Source organism: Arvicola amphibius, chromosome 14 (genome assembly GCF_903992535.2).
Source record: "Arvicola amphibius chromosome 14, mArvAmp1.2, whole genome shotgun sequence".
NCBI classification, from domain to species: domain Eukaryota; kingdom Metazoa; phylum Chordata; class Mammalia; order Rodentia; family Cricetidae; genus Arvicola; species Arvicola amphibius.
The window spans coordinates 4,067,446-4,087,818 of NC_052060.1; the positions used below are offsets into that span (position 1 = coordinate 4,067,446).

The 20,373-nt window shown below is 41.7% G+C and overlaps 2 protein-coding genes across 2 annotated transcripts; both read left to right on the top strand.

Moving 5' to 3' along the window:
• Nucleotides 1–3,565: 3,565 nt before the first annotated feature.
• Nucleotides 3,566–6,132, top strand: LOC119800617 (small proline-rich protein 2E-like). Its single transcript, XM_038310766.1, has 2 exons — nucleotides 3,566–3,685; nucleotides 6,034–6,132. Exons 1-2 carry the CDS (start codon nucleotides 3,566–3,568, stop codon nucleotides 6,130–6,132), a joined length of 219 nt encoding a protein of 72 aa, XP_038166694.1.
• A 13,788-nt stretch (nucleotides 6,133–19,920) lies between these two features.
• LOC119800626 (small proline-rich protein 2D-like) lies at nucleotides 19,921–20,166 on the top strand. The gene has a single exon (XM_038310776.1). It carries the CDS (start codon nucleotides 19,921–19,923, stop codon nucleotides 20,164–20,166), a length of 246 nt encoding a protein of 81 aa, XP_038166704.1.
• Nucleotides 20,167–20,373: the final 207 nt, after the last annotated feature.

The following is a 20,373-nucleotide window of genomic DNA, read 5'->3' on the forward strand; positions in this document are numbered from 1 at the left end:
TCTACTTGTGGTTTTCTATACCTCCAGTTGTAAGGTAACTGCATTAAAACATTATTATTATATTATTATATATGTGTGTGTGTGTCTGTGTGTGTATATGTGTGTGTATAAATATATGTGTGTGTATATATATTCTATAGCAAGCTTTTAGAGTAGTGGATTTCCATATGGCTTTTCCAAAAGGTCTTTAATGTTAATCATCTCTCTATGCCTTGATCTACCATGCCCTGTCATGTCCGATAACAATATCACAATGTAAGTCATCCTTTGCATTATTTCCCTTTATCCCTTTGTACCTTCTGAGTGGGTTATATTCAGAGGAAGAACCTCTGGTTAACTGACCCTGAGTTATACTGACATCCCGGGTCAGTATGCAATTTTGTAATTGGGATGACTGAAGCCAGACATTGCCTAAGATCATCCTTAGGTGTGATATGCAAACATGGAGAGTCTCCTACTGACCTGGCCCTATGGTATGTGTCCTAACCTTTATGAGCCATCCACTGGTGGTGTTTTGGTTTCAGGAAGACTTCCCAGATTGTCTACGTTGACTTTCATGATTGAAGACAGTATCTCTTTTCCCTGTTACACCTCTTGTGTCCTGTTTCTTCTGTCACATGCCCTCAGAACTGACTCTTTCCTGTCAGGAACATGGACAATTACATTCTTAGCTAAATTGTTCCCCACTCTGAAAGGCACTGGCAATCACAGGAAGCTGACATGCTTCACTGAGTTTGATTCAGTATCTGTGTGCTTCTCAGAGCAGAGCTGGGACTAGTTAATGGCTTTGTTTCATGTTCCTCATTCTCTTCTTTCTTCTCCAATTATAAAGCAACTTTTGAGGACTGAAGGGAACACTTTTCTCTTTTCTGAATTCTTATTTTCCTCCTTCTTAGAAGGTTCTAGATTCTTGAATTCTTGGTGTTGATTTATACCCTTGTCAATTTCCAGGGACATCTCAAGTATAGTCACGGCACCGGTTACAGTCATCACTGAGGTTGCTCAGTATTTTAGAACTTAAACTTCAGACTGCCTTTCTTGAAGATGATGTTTTCTGCAAGTTCACTTACTCTGTCCTTTGGAAGAAAGATGTTTTCTCACAGAAAATGTGAAGATAAAGGTTGGTTTTCTGGGTTAATGAAACAGAATGGTGACGTGGAAGGGAAGTCAGGAGTCTGGAGGAGGAGTGGGATTGAGGAAGAGTTTGATATTTCATAAACTTGAGATTTTTTTTCTTTGTGGGGATCATCTATTCTGAGAATTGACGCATAGCATATTTCAGATCCTGAGATTTCAGCACAATCTTACCAACAGCAGCAGTGCAAGCAGCCCTGCCAGCCTCCTCCTGTGTGCCCACCCACAAAGTGTCCTGAGCTTTGTCCTCCCCCGAAGTCCCAAGAGCCTTGTTTTTCTCCAGCACAAACAGAGCCTTAGACTCCCTCAAAGTGTTCTAAAGTCAATAAAGAAGTGCAAAACACCCAATTTTTAAATCCTTCTGTCAGTTTTCATGCAGCAATGAAACATTAATTTACATTAGAAAATCTGGAAGTGATAAATGCAGCTATGTGGCAGATAAAAATGTATGACTGATGTTCTGCCTTAGTCTGTGTCTGTCTTTTGTCCCTCTGTGTGCCTATGCAAAAAGAACATATGTGTTATATATGAATGTGTTAGTATACTATGTGTTTTGGGAGATCCCAGAGCTCCAGTTGGTGTGTACCACAGCCAAGGTGGGCTCAACAGCTCTTCGCACAAGAGAAGTGTGGGAGATTATGAGTCTTCATGCTGACCACCTAAACAAGAACATGCTTAGGGCAGGTGTTAGGGTTGGTATGATTTTAGTTTCTCTATCATCATGATAAGCAGCCATATGAAAATCATTAGAGGGGAATCTAAATATATACCCCAAATATGTCGTTGGAGATGGCAGTTCTGATGAAGGTCAGGATAAGGTCCAAGCCCAACACCCTTCCCTATGAACATCGTATTTTATTTTCTATTGTTACAGAAAAGATGTAAACCTATCCAGCAGACCACACCTGTCTCTTGGAACAGACTTGTCAAAGACAAAGCTGAAAGCACAGCTGACCTCCCATGTAATCATGTCTTTCTTTCAGCACACAGGCAAATTTTGCCTAAAAGCAGGAATTTAAATGGGCCAGTACACCAAAGAGTATCAGTGAGCGGAGTCAGAACAAACAGGACAGAAGAGGTATAACAGGGGAAAGAAATACTGTCTTCAATCAAGAAAGACAACTTAGACAATCAGGGAAGTCTGGCTGAAACCACAGAGACAGGAGGGCCCACTGAGTCACAGCCCTCTACAGTGATGCTGTCCAGACACAGGATATTTCGCATGATGTGGAGTCCCAGTCAAGCCAGTCATGCATAGATTTGCATTTTGTTTGGGAAATTCTTGGACCTGCCCACTGTCAGTCAGCTCTACTCCCTCTGGGCGGGGCAGTCAGCCCTATAAAGAGGTACTTGGCTGCATGACTGCAGACTCCTGGTGCTCAAGTTCTAGACTACTTTGGAGACGTGGTGAGTACTATTTCTTGAGTTGGTCTGTCTTTATGGTCTGCTTATGTGCTGCAGTCAAGTTTTAGGGACGGTGTGAGGTGGTTTTTCCTCTTCTTTAGTATGCGATTGAGCACAGTGTATTTCTCTTCTTTAGTATGCGATTGAGCACAGTGTATTCTCTTCTTTAGTGTGCGATTGAGCACAGTGTATTTCTCTTCTTTAGTGTGCGATTGAGCACAGTGTATTCCTCTTCTTTAGTGTGCGATTGAGCACAGTGTATTCCTCTTCTTTAGTGTGCGATTGAGGACAGTGTATTCCTCTTCTTTAGTGTGCGATTGAGCACAGTGTATTCTCTTCTTTAGTGTGCGATTGAGCACAGTGTATTTCTCTTCTTTAGTGTGCGATTGAGCACAGTGTATTCCTCTTCTTTAGTGTGCGATTGAGCACAGTGTATTCCTCTTCTTTAGTGTGCGATTGAGCACAGTGTATTCTCTTCTTTAGTGTGCGATTGAGCACAGTGTATTTCTCTTCTTTAGTGTGCGATTGAGCACAGTGTCTTCTCTTCTTTAGTGTGCGATTGAGCACAGTGTATTCTCTTCCATGCGCACCTTTGGTGACTTTTCAGAGTCCTATGACTTAGCAGGTACTAGGACTTGGTTCTCCTGAGCTGTCCTCTACTCTGCCACCAGACAGCCTGCTGGGGTGTCACAGTGACAGGAGAGTCAGGGATTCATTCTGAGGGTGCCCAGGGCATCAGTCCTTGAGACCTCATGTATTGAAGGCATTTCTCTGTGAAACACATTTGTTTCATTAAAAGAAATATTTTCTCCTGGAAAAAGGCATCAAAGAATATCTCACAAGGCAGGTGGCACAGACTGCTGACAGGAAAGGGAAAAGTTGGTCTGTCCTAAAATGGGGCTTGGGGAGATGTGCATGTGTGGGGAGGAAATGGATGTGATGTTCCATGGCTTCGTCTACCTTCTCTGTGATGATCAACCCCTAACACTGTCATGTAATGTCTTTCAGATCCTGAGCCTTCAGCACGATGTCTTACCAACAGCAGCAGTGCAAGCAGCCCTGCCAGCCTCCTCCTGTGTGCCCACCCACAAAGTGCCCAGAGCCTTGTCCTCCCCCAAAGTGCCCAGAGCCTTGTCCCCCCCCCAAAGTGCCCAGAGCCTTGTCCTCCTCCAAAGTGCCCTGAGCCTTGTCCTCCTTCTCAGTGCCCTGAGCCTTGTCCTCCTTCTCAGTGCCCAGAGCCTTGCCCTCCTCCAAAGTGCCCTGAACCTTGTCCTCCTCCAAAGTGCCCTGAGCCATGCCCTTCTCAGCCGTGCCAGCAGAAATGCCCTCCTGTGCAACCTCCTTCATCCTGCCAGCAGAAGTGCCCACAGAAGAACATGTGAGTGCTCCTTGGTCACCAGGACCAAGAGAAGAAGAGGAAATCTGTCTCCCATTCTTCCATAGAGACACTCCGTCTTTGTTTCAAAGCCTGCCATGGATACAGAAGCATCCTCTTCATCCTTCACCCTCCACGTGACTGTGATGACCCCTGATAGGAAGAGCATTCTTCTGAGGTTGTTCTGCTTCTGCTATAAGGGGCGGCTGAGAATGGTCCCTCCTCACTGGTTCAGTGTCCCAGATGCTCAGTGATGAGCAGCATCTTTCCACCCTGTGCACTCAGAGATGTTTCCAAAACTCTCAGTCTTCTTGTTTGTGTTGTTGTCACCATGGCTTCATTTCCTAAATAAAGTACATTCTGGTTCATAGTACTCATGAGTTCCTTTTTCCTAAAACCGAATCTATGACCTTCCTGATATGCTCCTGTTCCTTAATTTTTATTCTTTGATCCCCAGGTTATTTTACTGTAATCAGGTTTTGACTGCATTTTGGTCATAAGAAAGATCACTTAGAGCTTGTTTGCTTGAGAGAAGCATAATTTCATTTTGCCCAACTATGATCTCTCTTTTATCCCATGATATATTAAGATTATGTATACTCAGATACGCATGCGTCACTTAGGACACATCTCCCTATACCCCCATGTATTTTCTTCTCACTTGTCCCGTTCATCTGATGTAATAGCTACACGTCTGCATCAGCCTATCCTTGTTATCTTTTCCTCCTTCAATATTTGAAACATTGGTGCCAAGCTTGTATTTAAGACTGTATTTTTTTTCTTATTTCTCAACTTGATGACATGCAGTTGCATTTATTTGCTTGTAGAGGGCATGATATTATTGCTCCTTAAGATTAATTTTAGTGCCATATTTTCTTATCCAATTCATTCACTGTTGAGTCATGAGACTGAATATTTAACTCTCATTATTAGGTGTAGTTCTAAAATATAGATGGAAATGTAGGCATCTCTATCATATACTATATTTGACTTCTTTTCATATGAACCCATGTAATGCTGGTGAATCATATGATGTTTTTTCTTTGGTGGAAACCCCACACTGAGTTCCATATTTGATGGGTTATTCTACTCTCTCACAGTCTGATAGTTTCTATTGTATTTCTTCCACTCCTCTGCCAGGACATGTTATTGTTTTGATTGTCTTCATTCTTACATAAAAAGAAAGGTCTTCTGGTGTAAGTTTGATTTCAAGTTCTCTATTGCAGTCCTTGACTGTGTGACAGCAGAATCCTAGTGCTCACGTCCTGGACTCCTTTGGAGACCCTGGTGAGTGTTTCTTGGGTTGGTCTGTCTCTGTGGTCTGCTTATGTGCTCCAGTCAGTTTTGAGGGACTAAGTGTGATGAGTCCAATTGTATTCATGGGATGAACAGCAAAGTCTTAGCAATCAGAAATAGAGCAATGGATACTAAGGTCCACTGTGAAAGGTGGCCTTTCCATTTATTTGGCCGGTGGTTGAACAGAGTATTTCTTTCTTTCATATGCATCTTTTGGTGTTCTTTTCAGAGCCCTATACATTAGCAGCCACTAGAATCTGGGACTTTTCTGAGCTGTTCTTTATTCTGTAACTCCAGTCAACCTGCTGGGATGTCACAAGTGACTGGGGAGACAGGGATGGGTTCTCAAATTGCTCAGAGTTCCAGAACTTGAAACTGTCTGCCTCAAATGAATTTCTGTGTGAAATTAGCCTTACTTGTTTTGCTGAAATAAAGTATTTTTTCTGGAATAAGGCATGAAACAAAGGTTATTTCCCAAGGCTAGTGCCACAGATTGCTAACAGGAAAGGGAAAAGCCAAGCTGTCCTAAAACTGTAGTGTGCATGTGTGGAGAAAGCAATGGATGTGAGGTACCATGTCTCCATCTGCCTTCTTTATGTGAATCACCCCTAACAATGTAATGTGTCTTTCAGATCCTGAGACTTCTGCACAATGACTTACCAACAATAGCAGTGCAAGCAGCCCTGCAAGAATCCTTCTGTGTGCCCAACCACAATGTGCCCAGAGCCCTGTCTTCCTCCAATGTGCCCAGAGTCCTGTCTTGCCCCTAAGTGCTCTGAGTCTTCTCCACCTCCACAGTACCCTGAGTTTTTTCTCCTCCACAGTACCCAGAGCCATGCCCTCCTCAGCCATGCCAGCAGAAATGTCCTCCTGTGCAACCTCCTCTGCCCTGCGAGCAGAAGTGCCCACCGAAGAGCAAGTGAATGATTCAGCAGTCACCAGGACCAAGAGAAGAGAATCCACCTCACCTACCTCTATAGCAACAACTCCATTTTCTATTCAAAATTCTTCAAAGATGATGATCTTCCCTACCCTTCACCCTCTATGTGCCTCTTAGTTCCCCTAAAATGGGAAGATTTCCCATGAGGCTGTTTTCCTGCTGTTGTTACGGGGCCACTGAGAATGATCCTGTTGTGATTCAGTATCTCAGATAATCAGAGGAAAGACCAGCAGTTGTACCCTCAGTGCCCTCAGAGGGTGATTTCCAAATCTCTGTCACTGTAGTAGGGCATTTGTCATTATTGTTTCATTTCCTAAATAAATTGCAATCTTGATTGTATTTCTGTGTTTTCTTCTAACACTCGCTTTGTTACCTTTATGCCATGTTCGTATTCCCTTTTTCTATCACATGACAATCTGTAGCATTTATGTTTTGACTGCATTTGGATCATAATATATATCATATAGTGTTTGATTGCTTGAGGATCATACTATTCATTCTACATACTGCAACCTCTTCATCTGTCAAGTGCTAACTTAAGATATGTGTTCTTCAGTTTTTCGTGTACTTCTTAGATCATATTTTTACATACATCTCTCATATTTTGCTCTCACTTGATCTCTTACACTGCCCTAATAGTTACACATATACATTAACGTATACTTGTTAATTAGTTCTGATTTTATATTTAAAACAACATGCCTATCTTGTTATTTAGAATGTTATTTTTCTTTATAAGATGATATGTAGTTGTATCAATTTGCATGAATAGGACATTGTATTATTGCTCTTTATAAATAAATATTACTCTGGTATGTATATATGTCATATTTTCTTAATCCAGCCATCCACTGATGAACACCTATTCTGGCTATTTAACTTGCTTATTGTGAGTTGTGGTGTAATAAAGATGGACATACATATATCTAAGGTATGTTCTATTTGACCTCTGTATATACAAACCCAAGTGTTTTACAGCAAAGTTATGTTTGTTCTGCTTTTATTGTTGTTTGTTAGGAGAAAACATCATACTGATTTTCATACTGGACCGATTAATTTACTCTCTCATGGGCAGTGTATATGGGTTTCTTTTCCTATATATCACATATATCTATATATCCTGTTATATCTCTATAACAGGAATTTTTATTATTTTGATGGTAATAAATGGAGCAGTGGGATTCAGTTGCGGTTAGCCTGTATTTTTCTGAAAACTGGGAATGCTGGCCATGTTTTATTTTAATGTTAGACAACAAAACTTGTAAATATATCAATGATTTGTCTTTGCCAAAAATGGAATAAATACATGTAATGTTATGGGTACAATGCCAGACAATAATTTAGAACTAAATAAATGGCAATTGCTGATTGTCTTCATTTCTACCTTGCCAACTGTCATGCCCATCACCACCAGCAGTGGCACATCCATCATCATCTGCCAATCATTGCCATACTATGACCACACCCACCAAGACCATCATGTCCATGCCCAACATCTCCATCGCAGTAACCACAAATTTTTCACTGCTCCTACCATTTACAACATCATTAGGGTCATCACCATCACCTCCACAGTGACATTAGCATAGTTAGTTCAGTGTAGAAGTGGCTTAGACACAACTAACTCACATAGGAAATACAACTCTCAAATGTATTGTTTCTTGTATTCTACTGATTTGTTAATTTTCTTATTGTCCTTATTTTCTGTAATATGGTAGATAAAGGGATGTAAAGGAGTTGGGGGATGATCCTGTTTAAATATTTGGCAATGCTTAAAACACAAGTAGAGAAGAGAGGTGGAGGTGAGCTTCAACACTTATTTTCCTCCTTTGCCATGGGATTCCTTTGGCTGGCTATGTCACTTAAACACACTCTCCTCATGCCTTACTTCTGTGGTTATTCTGTGAGTTGATCTGATTCTATGTGTGTTCAAATTTTTGTTCCCATGTTTGTTTAGAATTGTTAATACTATAGACATGCAGCTTTTCTTTGTAAGTACTGAGGACACTAGTCAGTTAAGATCATGACAAGTGACAACTGGGTCCTGTCTTGTGACTGAGATTGATATATCCAAAATGTGAGTGTTAGTGAAATGAAGAGATAGTATCTTCTGGCCCGTGAAATTCAGAACACCTTTGCCTGAGAATCACCTAGGCAATGTGTTCAACTACAAGTCCCTTGAGGACATACATAAAGATCTCTGATTTTCTGGAGTTCTACTTGGTTCTTTCCCCGGAAGTTGAGTCATGTCCTTGATTCAGTTCTTTTTTTTAAAAAAAAGGGGAGGATTAGATGGTTTGATGGGATAATTGGTATTTGTTTTTTGTTTTTGTTTTTTTTTTTTTTTTTGGTTTTTATCGAGACAGGGTTTCCCCATAGTTTCTAGAGCCTGTCCTGGAACTAGCTCTTGTAGACCAGGCTGGCCTCGAACTCAGAGATCCGCGTATTTGTGAGTTATTGTTTTTAAAAAATTGTATTGGTGCTGATTCTTGTATATTGATACATTGAATATCGTATGTGAGTATGCTTCTACCTCTATTTATTGTATGAGAGTATGCTTCTACCTCTGTTTAAAACAATTGTTATATGTATGTATGTATATGTATATATATATATATATTGTATTGATATATTTACCATATTGCAGTGTACATTTCTACCTCTGGTATTATTTATGTGATGACATTGTTTACATTTGGAGATCATTGTCCTCATTTATTGCACAGTTGTTTATTCTTTTAGTCTTCAAGTTAGATAGGTATCAAAAATTATAAATCAATAGTCATATATGTTTGTCATATTTATATTTAGGATAATCAGGTTTTTTAGATACATAGAGATTATATTTAGTATAGATAGTATAATCTTCAACCTCTTCAAAGAGCTGTAGAAAATGGCCTTTAATCTAACCTAGAGTTTCATACTAATGGGACACAATCACTCCTGGCAACACCGCTCTACTCCCGAGAGAACATTGAGCACCAAAGACACTCCACTGGGAGCTTGTCTTCTTGGCAGAACTGGCCTTTGGGCAAAGAAAAAGCCCATGCCTCAGACAGAGTTTCAGAGTATCCATAAATGGATAAAAACAGGATTGTCTTATCTTCCCAAGACAGGGTAGGATAGTTCTAAAAAAAGTTTCTTGCATTTGAAAATGGTATGTCAGTTATGTTAGGCCTTAGCCAAAGTTGGCTGCCTCAACATTACAAACGAGACTTTGGGTGATTGCCCAGATAGTCAGTTGTCTCTGTCATTTGTTGCACATTTTGGAAGTTTCTCGTTTGTATTTCCTGGTTGCTTAAATATTACTTCTCTTCTCAGATCTTTGATGGGGTTGAAGATTAGATAATTGTAGTTACCTTCTACATTATTTAGACTCCTTGAAATAGAATGCTTAGTAAAACTTTTGTTATATGTTTCTTGCTTAATATTGTTTGTTGTTTGTAATTTTATATTTATTATTTGTTCCTATTATATATAGTTGTATTTGGTTTGGTTCTGTCTTATTTAGACAAAAGGGGGAGATGATGGGGAAGCTCAGCCAATCACCTTGTTTGTGGGGTGTGTCCCCCCCCAGGGCTCCAAATAGTCTATAAAACCATCCATGTGCACTTGTTTTTTTCGCTTCGTTTTTCCTGCGCTTCTTGCTGGAACCCAGGTTTTGTAAGTTCTCCTTCTTTCCTTTATTAAAAAATATTTTATATTATTAGAGCTAGTCTGGTTAATTCCAACTGCCGATCGACCACGCCCCTTCACTTAAGGGATTTACCAGATCTGTAAAGTTAAGGATGCCTTTCTAATGTCATCTTTTGCAGCTCTCCAAAATATCTTCCTTGTGCAAAGGAATGGAATTCCTGAGGAAATTTATGAGAAAGAAGCATTCTTAACATAGAAAATATTGATTTCTCTGATAATGACAGGAGAAGAAAGTATACAGAATCCCACTGGGTGTGCTTGAGATTAAAAGCACAAGTATTCTTTGGAATTGAAGAAATGTATGGCTCTGGTTTACACAGCATGCAGGATCTTCTTCTCCTGTGGAAGTTCTCAACGAAAGCTTTCCCAGGCATGTCATATGCAGCATCAGCTGCAGTGAAGGGCCCTTCCAGACACATGTGTATGCTGACTTTAGTGTCTAGTTTCTACTGCACAGCCACAGTGTGTAGTTGCGTGCCAGTCTTGGAAGCTTTCATCAATGAGATGGCCCTTCCTCAGTTCCCAGGGCCACCCCTGCACGGCCACCCTAAGCCAGGCCAACTGCACCAAACCCCTCATTCTTCCTAAAAATGTGAGAGAAGATTTAGATTTCTCAGTACAGGGAAATAAGAACAGCACAACTTCTGGAGCTCAGTGAGACTTTTAAACCAAAATTTCTCAGAGTGCCATAAGTGCAATATTACTTATCTGGTAACAAAATAGCTAATTTCAGTACCATATGTATTTAGATTTTACTTTCTCCTTAGATGGAGCTTACATTTCCTGGTGGAGCATCTGTTTTTTGTTTTGTTTTGTTTTGTTGTTTTTTTTTGTTTGTTTTAACAATGTTCACATTTTATGACTAATTGTTCTCTCAAGTAGCTTGTCCCTGGATTTGGACTCCCCATAACAAAGAGTCTTTCACATTGTCTGAAGGAGTCTGGCTTTCAATTGTTAAATGACCATCCTGGAATAAGATCTTTGAGTCCTCTATATGTCAATTTCACTTTCTTCTTAAAGTGAAAATATTAGCATTATCTTAGGCATTAAATGGCTCAGCATAACTTCTGACATATGATTAAGGCAATGTCTTGTGTCACCAACTCCCAGAGTGTCATCATCACTGGCAGCACATTGTCTTTGAAGGAAGTTGTGCTCCAGCTAGACTGTGGAACGCAGAGTCTCTGAACCTTTGACAACCTTTAATGTCTTCATAATTGTTTTCTTCCTCCTCTGATACAATGGGACCATTGAGAAACTTTTACTTCTGGGAAGATGGAGATGTATTTTTTCCCTAATTAATGCTGTTAACTATCACACCAAACATCTGGGTTTTATATGTGCCCCTGATACTTGAACTGATTTTGGGAATCCATTCCCCATGCTGGGTTGCTCACCCAACCTTGATGCAGGGGTTGGAGCTTTTTCTGGCCTCAACTTGATGTGCCATGCCTTGCTGACCCCCATGGGAGGCCTGCCCTTTCTGAATGGAGGTGGAGGAAGAGCGATTGGGGGGGGTGGTGTAGAAGGGAGGGAAGAGGAGGGGATGGGAGGAGGGGAAGGAGGAGTAACCATGGTCAGCATGTAAAATAAATAAAAAAAATCAAAATTTAAAAAATGTTAAAATGCTGGAAGGCTCAGTAAGAAGCAAGTCCAGCTTCTCAGGAATGTGCTGTCTGCAGAAGGACACAGTGCCGGTTACATGCTCTTCATTTCGAGACAGCGTCTCATGTAACTTCTTATCCCCTAGCTTCAGCTCTCAAGTGCTGGAGTGCACCTCACTCTGCTGTGGCTGCTTTCTGCAGAGCTGGGGATGAAGCCCGTGCTTTGAGCATGCTTGGCAACAACTATGGAGATAGTCCCAAACTCCCAGGGTTCCTTTTCATCATGGATGTCCAAATTGGAGAAACCAAGGGTAGCAATACTGAAGGATATGTATCCCCCATATTTCAAAATAATCTTTCTCTCTCTGTTGCAGTGGGACAAAGAGAGAAAAGCCTAGCATGATGGGCATTTTGCAGGCAGCAACTCTCCTACTCCAGTGAAGCGTCACATGCAAATTGTGATTCCCCTACTCTATTCTCCACCCCCTACACCCACCCTTCTATTGCCAACAAAGCTGTGTGGAAAGCCTGACATCATTCTACTCTTCCAGGTGTGATAACTTTGGCAAACAATTGCTGTTACATTTTTGGTGGCAGAATTCTTCCATGTCCCTCTTCCTCAATAGTGCATTTCCAATCATCAATATCACTGAAAAGTAGCTTCCTTGCTCTTTCTGGTAAGCAGGGTTATGGATTAGGGACCTGCACGTGGTTTCTGGTGATAGCACAGACCATAAACTCGGGCCCCCAGCTGCAGAAGGAACATAGCTCTTGGTAAAGCTGACTTGTTGGGTCCTGCCCCCAGTCAGCACCAAGATATATGAGAAAATCCGTGAATGTGGTGATAGCTTAGGAAGAATTTTCATCTATCTAATGGTTAGATCATTTTTATCTGAGGGGGAAAAATAAAGGAAGCACAGACCCTTTCTGTTGGCTACTTTCTTTTTACTTCATCTTGAAAGAAGTTCTCTCTGAAAAATTTCTCTTTCCCCAGTGCTCAATATTCAGCAGTGTCTCCCTAATTAGGTTTTCAGCTTTCTCTCTCCCTCTTTCTGCTGCTGCCCTGATGCCTCTGCTCTCTGCCCTCTGCCCTTCACTCTCTGCCCTCTGCCCTTCACCCTCTGCCCTTTACCCTCTGCTTCCCTACATCACTGCCCTCTGCTCTCTCACTCTGCTCCTGTTCTGCTGCCTCTGTGTGTCACAGCCCAACTCTGGACAACTAAGTTACATTTTTAGGATCTGACTCCTCAAAATCCAAGATAAGTCATGTATTTTCTCTCAGGTTAGGAATGTTACGTTGACTTGTGTACATTGCTCTAAGTTGGTGAGGGTTCCCAGACAGAAAATGACATTGGAATTCAATATTCAACAATAACAGTTAGCTGGACCCTGAGTGGTAGGGAGTATGCACAGACTAAAGTTGTTTCAAGCTCTGGCCTTAAACTAGCAAAATGACACCTGGGAGAATAACCTCTTGTATTTGTCTCCAGGGGCAACCAAGCCTGCTTTGGATTCTCTCTGAAGGCTAAAGTTAGCTGTCATGTAAAAGTCCGTCTTTGTGATTGAGAAAACTATGTCATTCTGAGTAATGTAAAATACCCTAGTATTTCTATTCATCAAAATTATACAGATAGTAGGCTTCATCCATCTGACCATCCACAGCGATATTTGTGCCCAGTAGATGAATATTTTCACAAGATAAGCACACCATCAGTGGGGATATACCCAAAGCTGTTATTAGGGAAGAAATAAAGTTCTTAGGGAAGAAATGAAGTGACTCATGAGAAAAATTGTAAACAGAAACAACTGCTTTCCACAGCCATGACCCCACGGCTCTACCAGGTGGAACTTCCCATCAGGGACTCATGTGTTTGATGGGTCGACTTGTTAAACAGTAGTTGTCACTGCTGGACGTTCCCACGGTCCTCTGTACCTTGGAGGCAGCCGGTTGCATGGACATCAACTTGGTCTCAGGTATCAGTGCAGGTCACTCATGTCAATATGGCCCTTGGAGGCAGCAGACATCAACATGGCTTCATGCAGCAGTCCAGACCAACTGCATGGCTTTTGGTGGTAACTTGGGCCATGGCATCGATGTAAACTCTGGCTGTGGTAGGACTGTGGACCTGGACATTGTTCACAGGAGCAACAGGGACTTGGACACATGGCCTCAGGAGATAGCCAGGGCACTCACATCAATGTGGCCCCAGCAGCAGCAAGGCCCACAGACATCAACTTGACTCCAGGCTATAGCACAGACCCTAGAAGAGGGCTGTTCTTTAGTTGAAGGGGAGTACCAAAGTAATAGAGATGGGCTGGGAAGAATGACTAAGGAGGGTATAGAGAAAGGACCAGGGTGACCTTGGATTGACAATTCAAGTGACTGCTAAATTCCAAAGAAACAGAGATGGGCTGGGAGGAGGGGTTGAGGAGCCCAACAAGGAAAGACACTGTAGTTCTGTATCAGGAGTGCTGGCTGGGTACCACGGGATGGAGGTTGGCTAGGAAGGGCTTAGACAGACAGCACGGGAAGGTTTGAGAGTACCCTAGAGACATCAAAATGGAGGAAGAAGGGAAGGAAGGCACAGGTAGCCTGCTTGCTTCCCAGCCCAGTGTAGTGGCTATGGGGGTCCCTAGTGGAGAGAGGATCTATAGTTTTTTGTTTTTTGTTTTTTTTTTTTTTCCCCGAGACAGGGTTTCCCTGTAGTTTCTAGAGTCTGTCCTGGAACTAGCTCTTGTAGACCAGTCTGGCCTTGAACTCAGAGATCCGCCTGCCTCTGCCTCCCAAGTGCTGGGATTAAACGCGTGCACCACCATCGCCCGGCTGAGAGGATCTATAGTTTGCAGGGAGTCACAATGGAATAGAAACGATCTGGGAGGAATGACTGAGGATGACAATAAAGAAGAGCTATTTTGAGCCTCATGTAGTAGCTGAGTCCCAACGGAATGGCAATGGGCTGAACACTTTCTTGGTTTCTGTTAGGACACCAGGCTAATAGTCACATCTGAAGATTTGAAACTGGGAACCAGAAATAAGAAAGAACATGTGGATTTTTTTTCTGGGTCTGGGTTATCTCATTCAATATATGGTTTCCTTGTTCCACCCATTTGTTTGTGTGTTTCATTATTTTGTTTTCTTTACAGTGGACTAGAATTCCATCGTGCATCACATTTTCGTTATCCGTTCACTAGATGAGGAACACACAGGTTGTTTCCGTTTCCTAGTGATTGTGAGTAGAGAGGCAATAAACATAGCTGAGCGAGTATCTCTGGAGTAGGATGCTGAATCCTTTGATCATATGCCAAGGAGTAGTAGACTGGGTCATATGGGAGATTTAGTTTTAGAATGTTGAGCTATCCACACTGACTTCCAAAGTGGCTGGACCAGTTTTCAATCCCACCAACAGTGAATGGAGGTTCCTTTATTTAACATATCTTCACCAGCATTGGTTGGCAGTTCTCTTGCTGATTGTTGTCATTCTGACTGGGGTAAGATGAAATCTAAAACTTGTGTTGACTTGCATAGGCTATCTTCCAGGCATAAGAATTTTCTTTTTGAATTATTGCTTAATAGAGTCCCAGAGACATTCCTAAACAATATAGGCCATTGCTGCTGTCCTTGGTTGTGTCCAAGGATTGAAGGTGAGTCCTATTGCTGAGGGCACCATGTACTTTGGACATAGGAATCAGAGGATTCAAGATGGGTCTGACCCAAAAATCTCCTCTGTGATGACTAGTTGTCATAGCATAGGAAGTTGATGTGCAAGTTGCCAAGGGAAAAAAACAATCAAAGGTCACACCAGTGGTAAAAGCTGTAAACCACAGCAATGACCAGTGAGGTTAGATATCCCTAAAAGTGCAATAGTAACGCTAATGTCTTGGCAGTGACCAACAGCTCTCTAACTGGATGTAAAGCCTACTCAGTATAAGAGAATTTATGTCTGGTATTGCAAGCCACGGCTAGTGTGGTAATGGATCTTAGAGGATATCATACTATTGTCTCTTTTCTAAACCAATATAATCCCAAATACCATCCTAAATACCTATCCTTATACTCACAAATGAGTGTAGCTCTCAGCCCTCATCAAAGAAGCTTCTTTGTGCAGCACATGGAGACTATTAAATAAATGCACAGATGGTCCAAATGCAGAGAATCAGTTGAACGTGGGGTATTCATTCCCAGCTGGCAGATCTCCAACACAGTCACCACCCAGGCTCAGGGAAAATAGTGGAAGAGGGAGCAGGAAGACAGCAAGGGTTAGAGGACCAGGAAGTATGCATCACGATTTTGAATTCTAGATATGACAGGGAAGCTATGCCTGTGAAATCTCAACAATATGGATACTTAAACAGGATCTGAACAATGACAACATCAGTTGACTTGCCAGTGTGGGTTGGGAAGTTTTGTAGGACCTATGTCTAAATGAACAGCCCTAGGGAAGCAACAGCCACAGAGAAAGGATAATCAGTCTTCTGCACTGTTGGTGCCCTGATTGGTTATCCAACACCAAGTGGCCAGTCTTCAAACATGCATAAAAGCAATGCTAAGTGGACTAGCCCAGCTCTGACCCTCGATTGACTGTTGATAGATCCAGACTTGTTTAGACCCATTGTAGGTAGATGTATATGTTATGAGGTCATGACTGATCTGGCTGACCCAGAGAGAATCTCACAGCTCTGCTCAGGATCTTTCAGTTCTTATATTTTCATGTCCCACTTCGACAATGATCTGTAAACTTTAGAGAGGGCAGTATAGTATAAACATGCTCTTTGTGTCTGAACAATCAGCTCTTACTTGTCACTCTCAGGTCTATTAGAAGCTGCGTATCTGTGCACTCACCAGCACTCATATCAGAGAGAAGCTTCTCTGATTAAGGATGGGATTAGTATTTGACTATGAGTATGACAGTAAATATTTAGTAAAAACGCCATGCTTCCCGTTTTTGACAAAACATCAATTCATAAAATTCCTTAGCAAACAAGAATGGAAATCTAAGTTAATTATATGTTTGTCTAATTGATGGATCATAGATAGAAAGGACCTTTGTGTTTTTTTTTTTTTTTTTTTTTTGGTTTTTCAAGACAGGGTTTCTCTGTAGCTTTGGAGCCTGTCCTGGAACTAGCTCTTGTAGACCAGGCTGGCCTCGAACTCACAGAGATCCGCCTGCCTCTGCCTCCCGAGTGCTGGGATTAAAGGCGTGCGCCACCGCCGCCCGGCAGGACCTTTGTGTTTTTGTGAGTGTGTGTTCACATATATACACTATGCAATCCATATCATAGATACTGGAGGATCATATTGGAGAAAGTGTGCTGTGTGACCCTGTTCTTCTGTGACTGCTCTTCATGGAACATCTGTGGAAGGAATTTAACTTCTGTGTGTGTCTCACCCTGAAAAGAGATTCAGGCTGCCCCGACTCTGGTGTCAGTGCTTTCAGGATTAGTAGTCCCTATATTAAAAACGGTTTTATTAGTAAGTATCTTTGTAAGGAGTAAAGTTTTCATCATGAAATTTAAATATAGGTATAAGAGTATATTAACCTTCACCCTTAAATTCAACTTCTGGGAAAACATGACACTTCTCTTTTGGATATTATTTCTTTAAAATAATACATTATTAATTCTTTGATTGTTTCAGATCGTGTGATTTTACATTAATTCCCTCATCTACCAACTCCTCTATCAACCCTCTCCACTGTTCCCTCACTGCAAACCTCCCTCTGTCTACCAAGTTCAGCCTGTAGTGCTCGAGGAGTCTTGGCAGTGTGACCTAGCCTAGAGTGTGGTCAACCTACGTGGAGTCAACTCATTAAAGAAAACCCACTGTTTCCCCATAGCTATCAAATGCAAATGGTTACCTTTATTTCTCCATGCTGAGTTTTTTGTCTGGCTTGAGCTTGCTTAGATTTTGTCCATGCTGGCCCCCAATTGCGTGGTTCATATGTAAAACTGAAATATGTGTTTGGGAAACACTGTTTCCTTGATGTTACCCACAATCTCTGATTCTTACAATCTTCCCACTCAATCCAACAATGTAGACTAAAGCTACTGTTCTCTGTACATTGACCATTTGAGTGACTTGGTGTTAATTACCATATTGCAAGAAAAAGTTCTCTGATGAGGAACAAGTGATACACTGATCTATGGGTATAGCAATTGGTCATGTGGAATCATTTCAATGATATGCCCATTTAGCAGAACAATAATATTGCCTTCTCCCCTAGGGCCTGTGACCTACTCAGTCACAGGTTCTTGGCTGCATTAACAGTACCAAAAGCAGGTATTGGTTCCTTCCCATTGAGCAAGTCTTTAGATATAATCAGAAAGTAGTTGGTTGCTCCCATAACATTCCTGAAATATTGCACCAATGGGCATATGTCATCAGGCCAGTCATTGTAACTCATGGTTTCACAGATGGGTGAGACCGATGATGATTTTCATCCTCTGGAAGCATGCCTATGAAACTTCAGAGTCATGAAAGATAGTACAAGGTTTCCAGCTGAGTGTCTGCTTTCTCTCTCCTTATTCTGTGTCTCAAGCATGTAGTGTTTTCAGTGCCAGGCAGAGGGTCAAACAATGGAGTTCTGGAGGGCAACCAAGAGTATTATCAGTGGCCTATAATCCTTGGTAGTCTATGGGACCCTGCTGATGGGTAGTACAATAGAGATAATTCTTTCCTGGTACTGGGGTTTTTATTTGCCAGCCTAAGGTGACAAGTTACAGTACTTGGGTTCCCATTGTGAGGTAACACTATTAAAACTCTTTTTACATGAGTATATGTATACATTTTAGGAAGCTTATATGGCAGTAGGCATCCAAACGGCTTTATCAACTGCTAATTAGTTATCCTTCTCTATATTCCCTCCTTTATCCAGACTTCCCATTCTAACTTAACTCTTCATATTCCATCATTCCCCTTTAACCTTTTATTCCCTTTTATTCGTCTAAACCCTTCCTTCCTGTCAGAAGCATCGACAGTCACAAGAAGCTGACACGCTTCACTGGTGTTGATTCAGAGCACAGCTGAGGCTTGTTAAAGGCTTTGTTTCATCTTCTTCATTCTATTCTTCCATCTCTAATTATAAAGTGATATTATTTTTATAGTCGCTTTTATTTTTTTAGTTAAAATTTAATTACATTGATTTTTGGAAGACTTCTTAACCATTCCAACAAGATAAGCAGGCTCTAGCAATGGCACTTTAAACATGTAATGTGCTATTTACAGCCAGTTTTCTTAGAGCAACAAAGGAATGAGAAACGACAAGGCTCGCAAACACATTGACTAAATAGAGCTTTATTGAGAAATAGTCATCAAATTTCACGATTAAGAGGCAGACCAGGTCTTAGTCTTATGAGAGTACATAAACCTACATGCTGCAAAGTGGCAAGCAGTTGAAGTAGACGGCTTTCAGATACGGCAAAGACGAAAGAGATAGTATCTAAAACCAAGAAAGACAATTTGGGGCAACCAGGTGGAAAATCCCCAGTTTTTGCAGCTGCAACAAAAGACTGAAACCGAGAAAGAAGGAAAGAAGGAACAACCTCTGAGTCACTGCACTCATCCCAGTGACTATGTCCAAGGACAGGATATTTCCTGTTTTGGAGAGTCCTGGTTAAGCCAGTTATACCCAGATTTGCATTTTAGTTAGGAAATTGTTGGACCAGCCCACCCTCTAGCGGCTCTATGTCCTACTGGGCGAGGCAGCCAGTCCTATAAAAAAGAGTTGGATGAAGAAGTGTAACGCCATTGCTACGCAAGCCCCAGACTACGGAGAACCTGGTGAGTCTGACTTCCTGAACTGATCTCTGTCTATGGTGGTCTCATGTAGTTTACTTTAGAGAGAACAGTTGGTGATTTCAAACTGTGATCATGGGTTGAATGTTAGTTACCAATCTGAAATTCAGCAACGTGGCGAAGTGATCCACACTGTGTTAGCTTATTTCTGCCTTTGTGTATACGTGGCTGATGCCCATATGGAAAACCAAGACAATAGGGAAGGATTGCTTTGAAGATGGTGACAGAGTATTTTTTTTCTTACATTTTTGGTGCCCTTTTCAAAGGCCTATCTCTTGGCAGGCATTAGACCCTTGAATTTTCCTAGGTGTCCTCTGATGTGAAACCCGTGTTCTGTCTGGGATTTTACAGCTGCTAATGGTGATAAGGATTGGTTTTGAGATTACTTAGGGTTTCAGAAATTGAATATGTTGTTTTGTGCAAGAAACACTATATTCTTTAAAACAGATATTTCTGGGTATGGGGAATGCAACCAAAGAAGGATCTGCAAAGTTAAATGAAACAAAACACTAAACTGGAAGGGAAAAATCTAGGAAGTCCTAAAAGACAAAGAGTTGGGAGTACTGTTTGTATGTGAGAGAATTGCTGTCCAAAATCCTATAGACCAGTTTTCTTTATGAAAATCACCTCTTGTGAGAACCGCTATGTAATATCTTTCAGATCCTGAGACTTCAGCACGATGTCTTACCAACAGCAGCAGTGCAAGCAGCCCTGCCAGCCTCCTCCTGTGTGCCCACCCACAAAGTGCCCAGAGCCTTGTCCTCCTCCAAAGTGCCCAGAGCCTTGTCCTCCCCCGAAGTGCCCAGAGCCTTGTCCTCCTCCACAGTGCCCAGAGACATGCCCCCCTCAACCATGCCAGCAGAAATGCCCTCCTGTGCAATCTCCTTCACCCTGCCAGCAGAAGAGCCCACCCAAGAGCAAGTGAGGGCTTCAGCAGTCACCAGGACCAAGATAGGAGAAGGGACTCCAACTCACCTCGTTCCATAGCAACTCATCTACCATTCCTTCAAAACCTGTCATGGATTTTGAAGAATCTTTTCCACCCTTCACCCCCGATATGCCAAAGATGATCTCTGATAAGGAAGGCATTTCTGAGAGACTATTCTCCTGCTACCGTCAAGGGGCTGCTAAC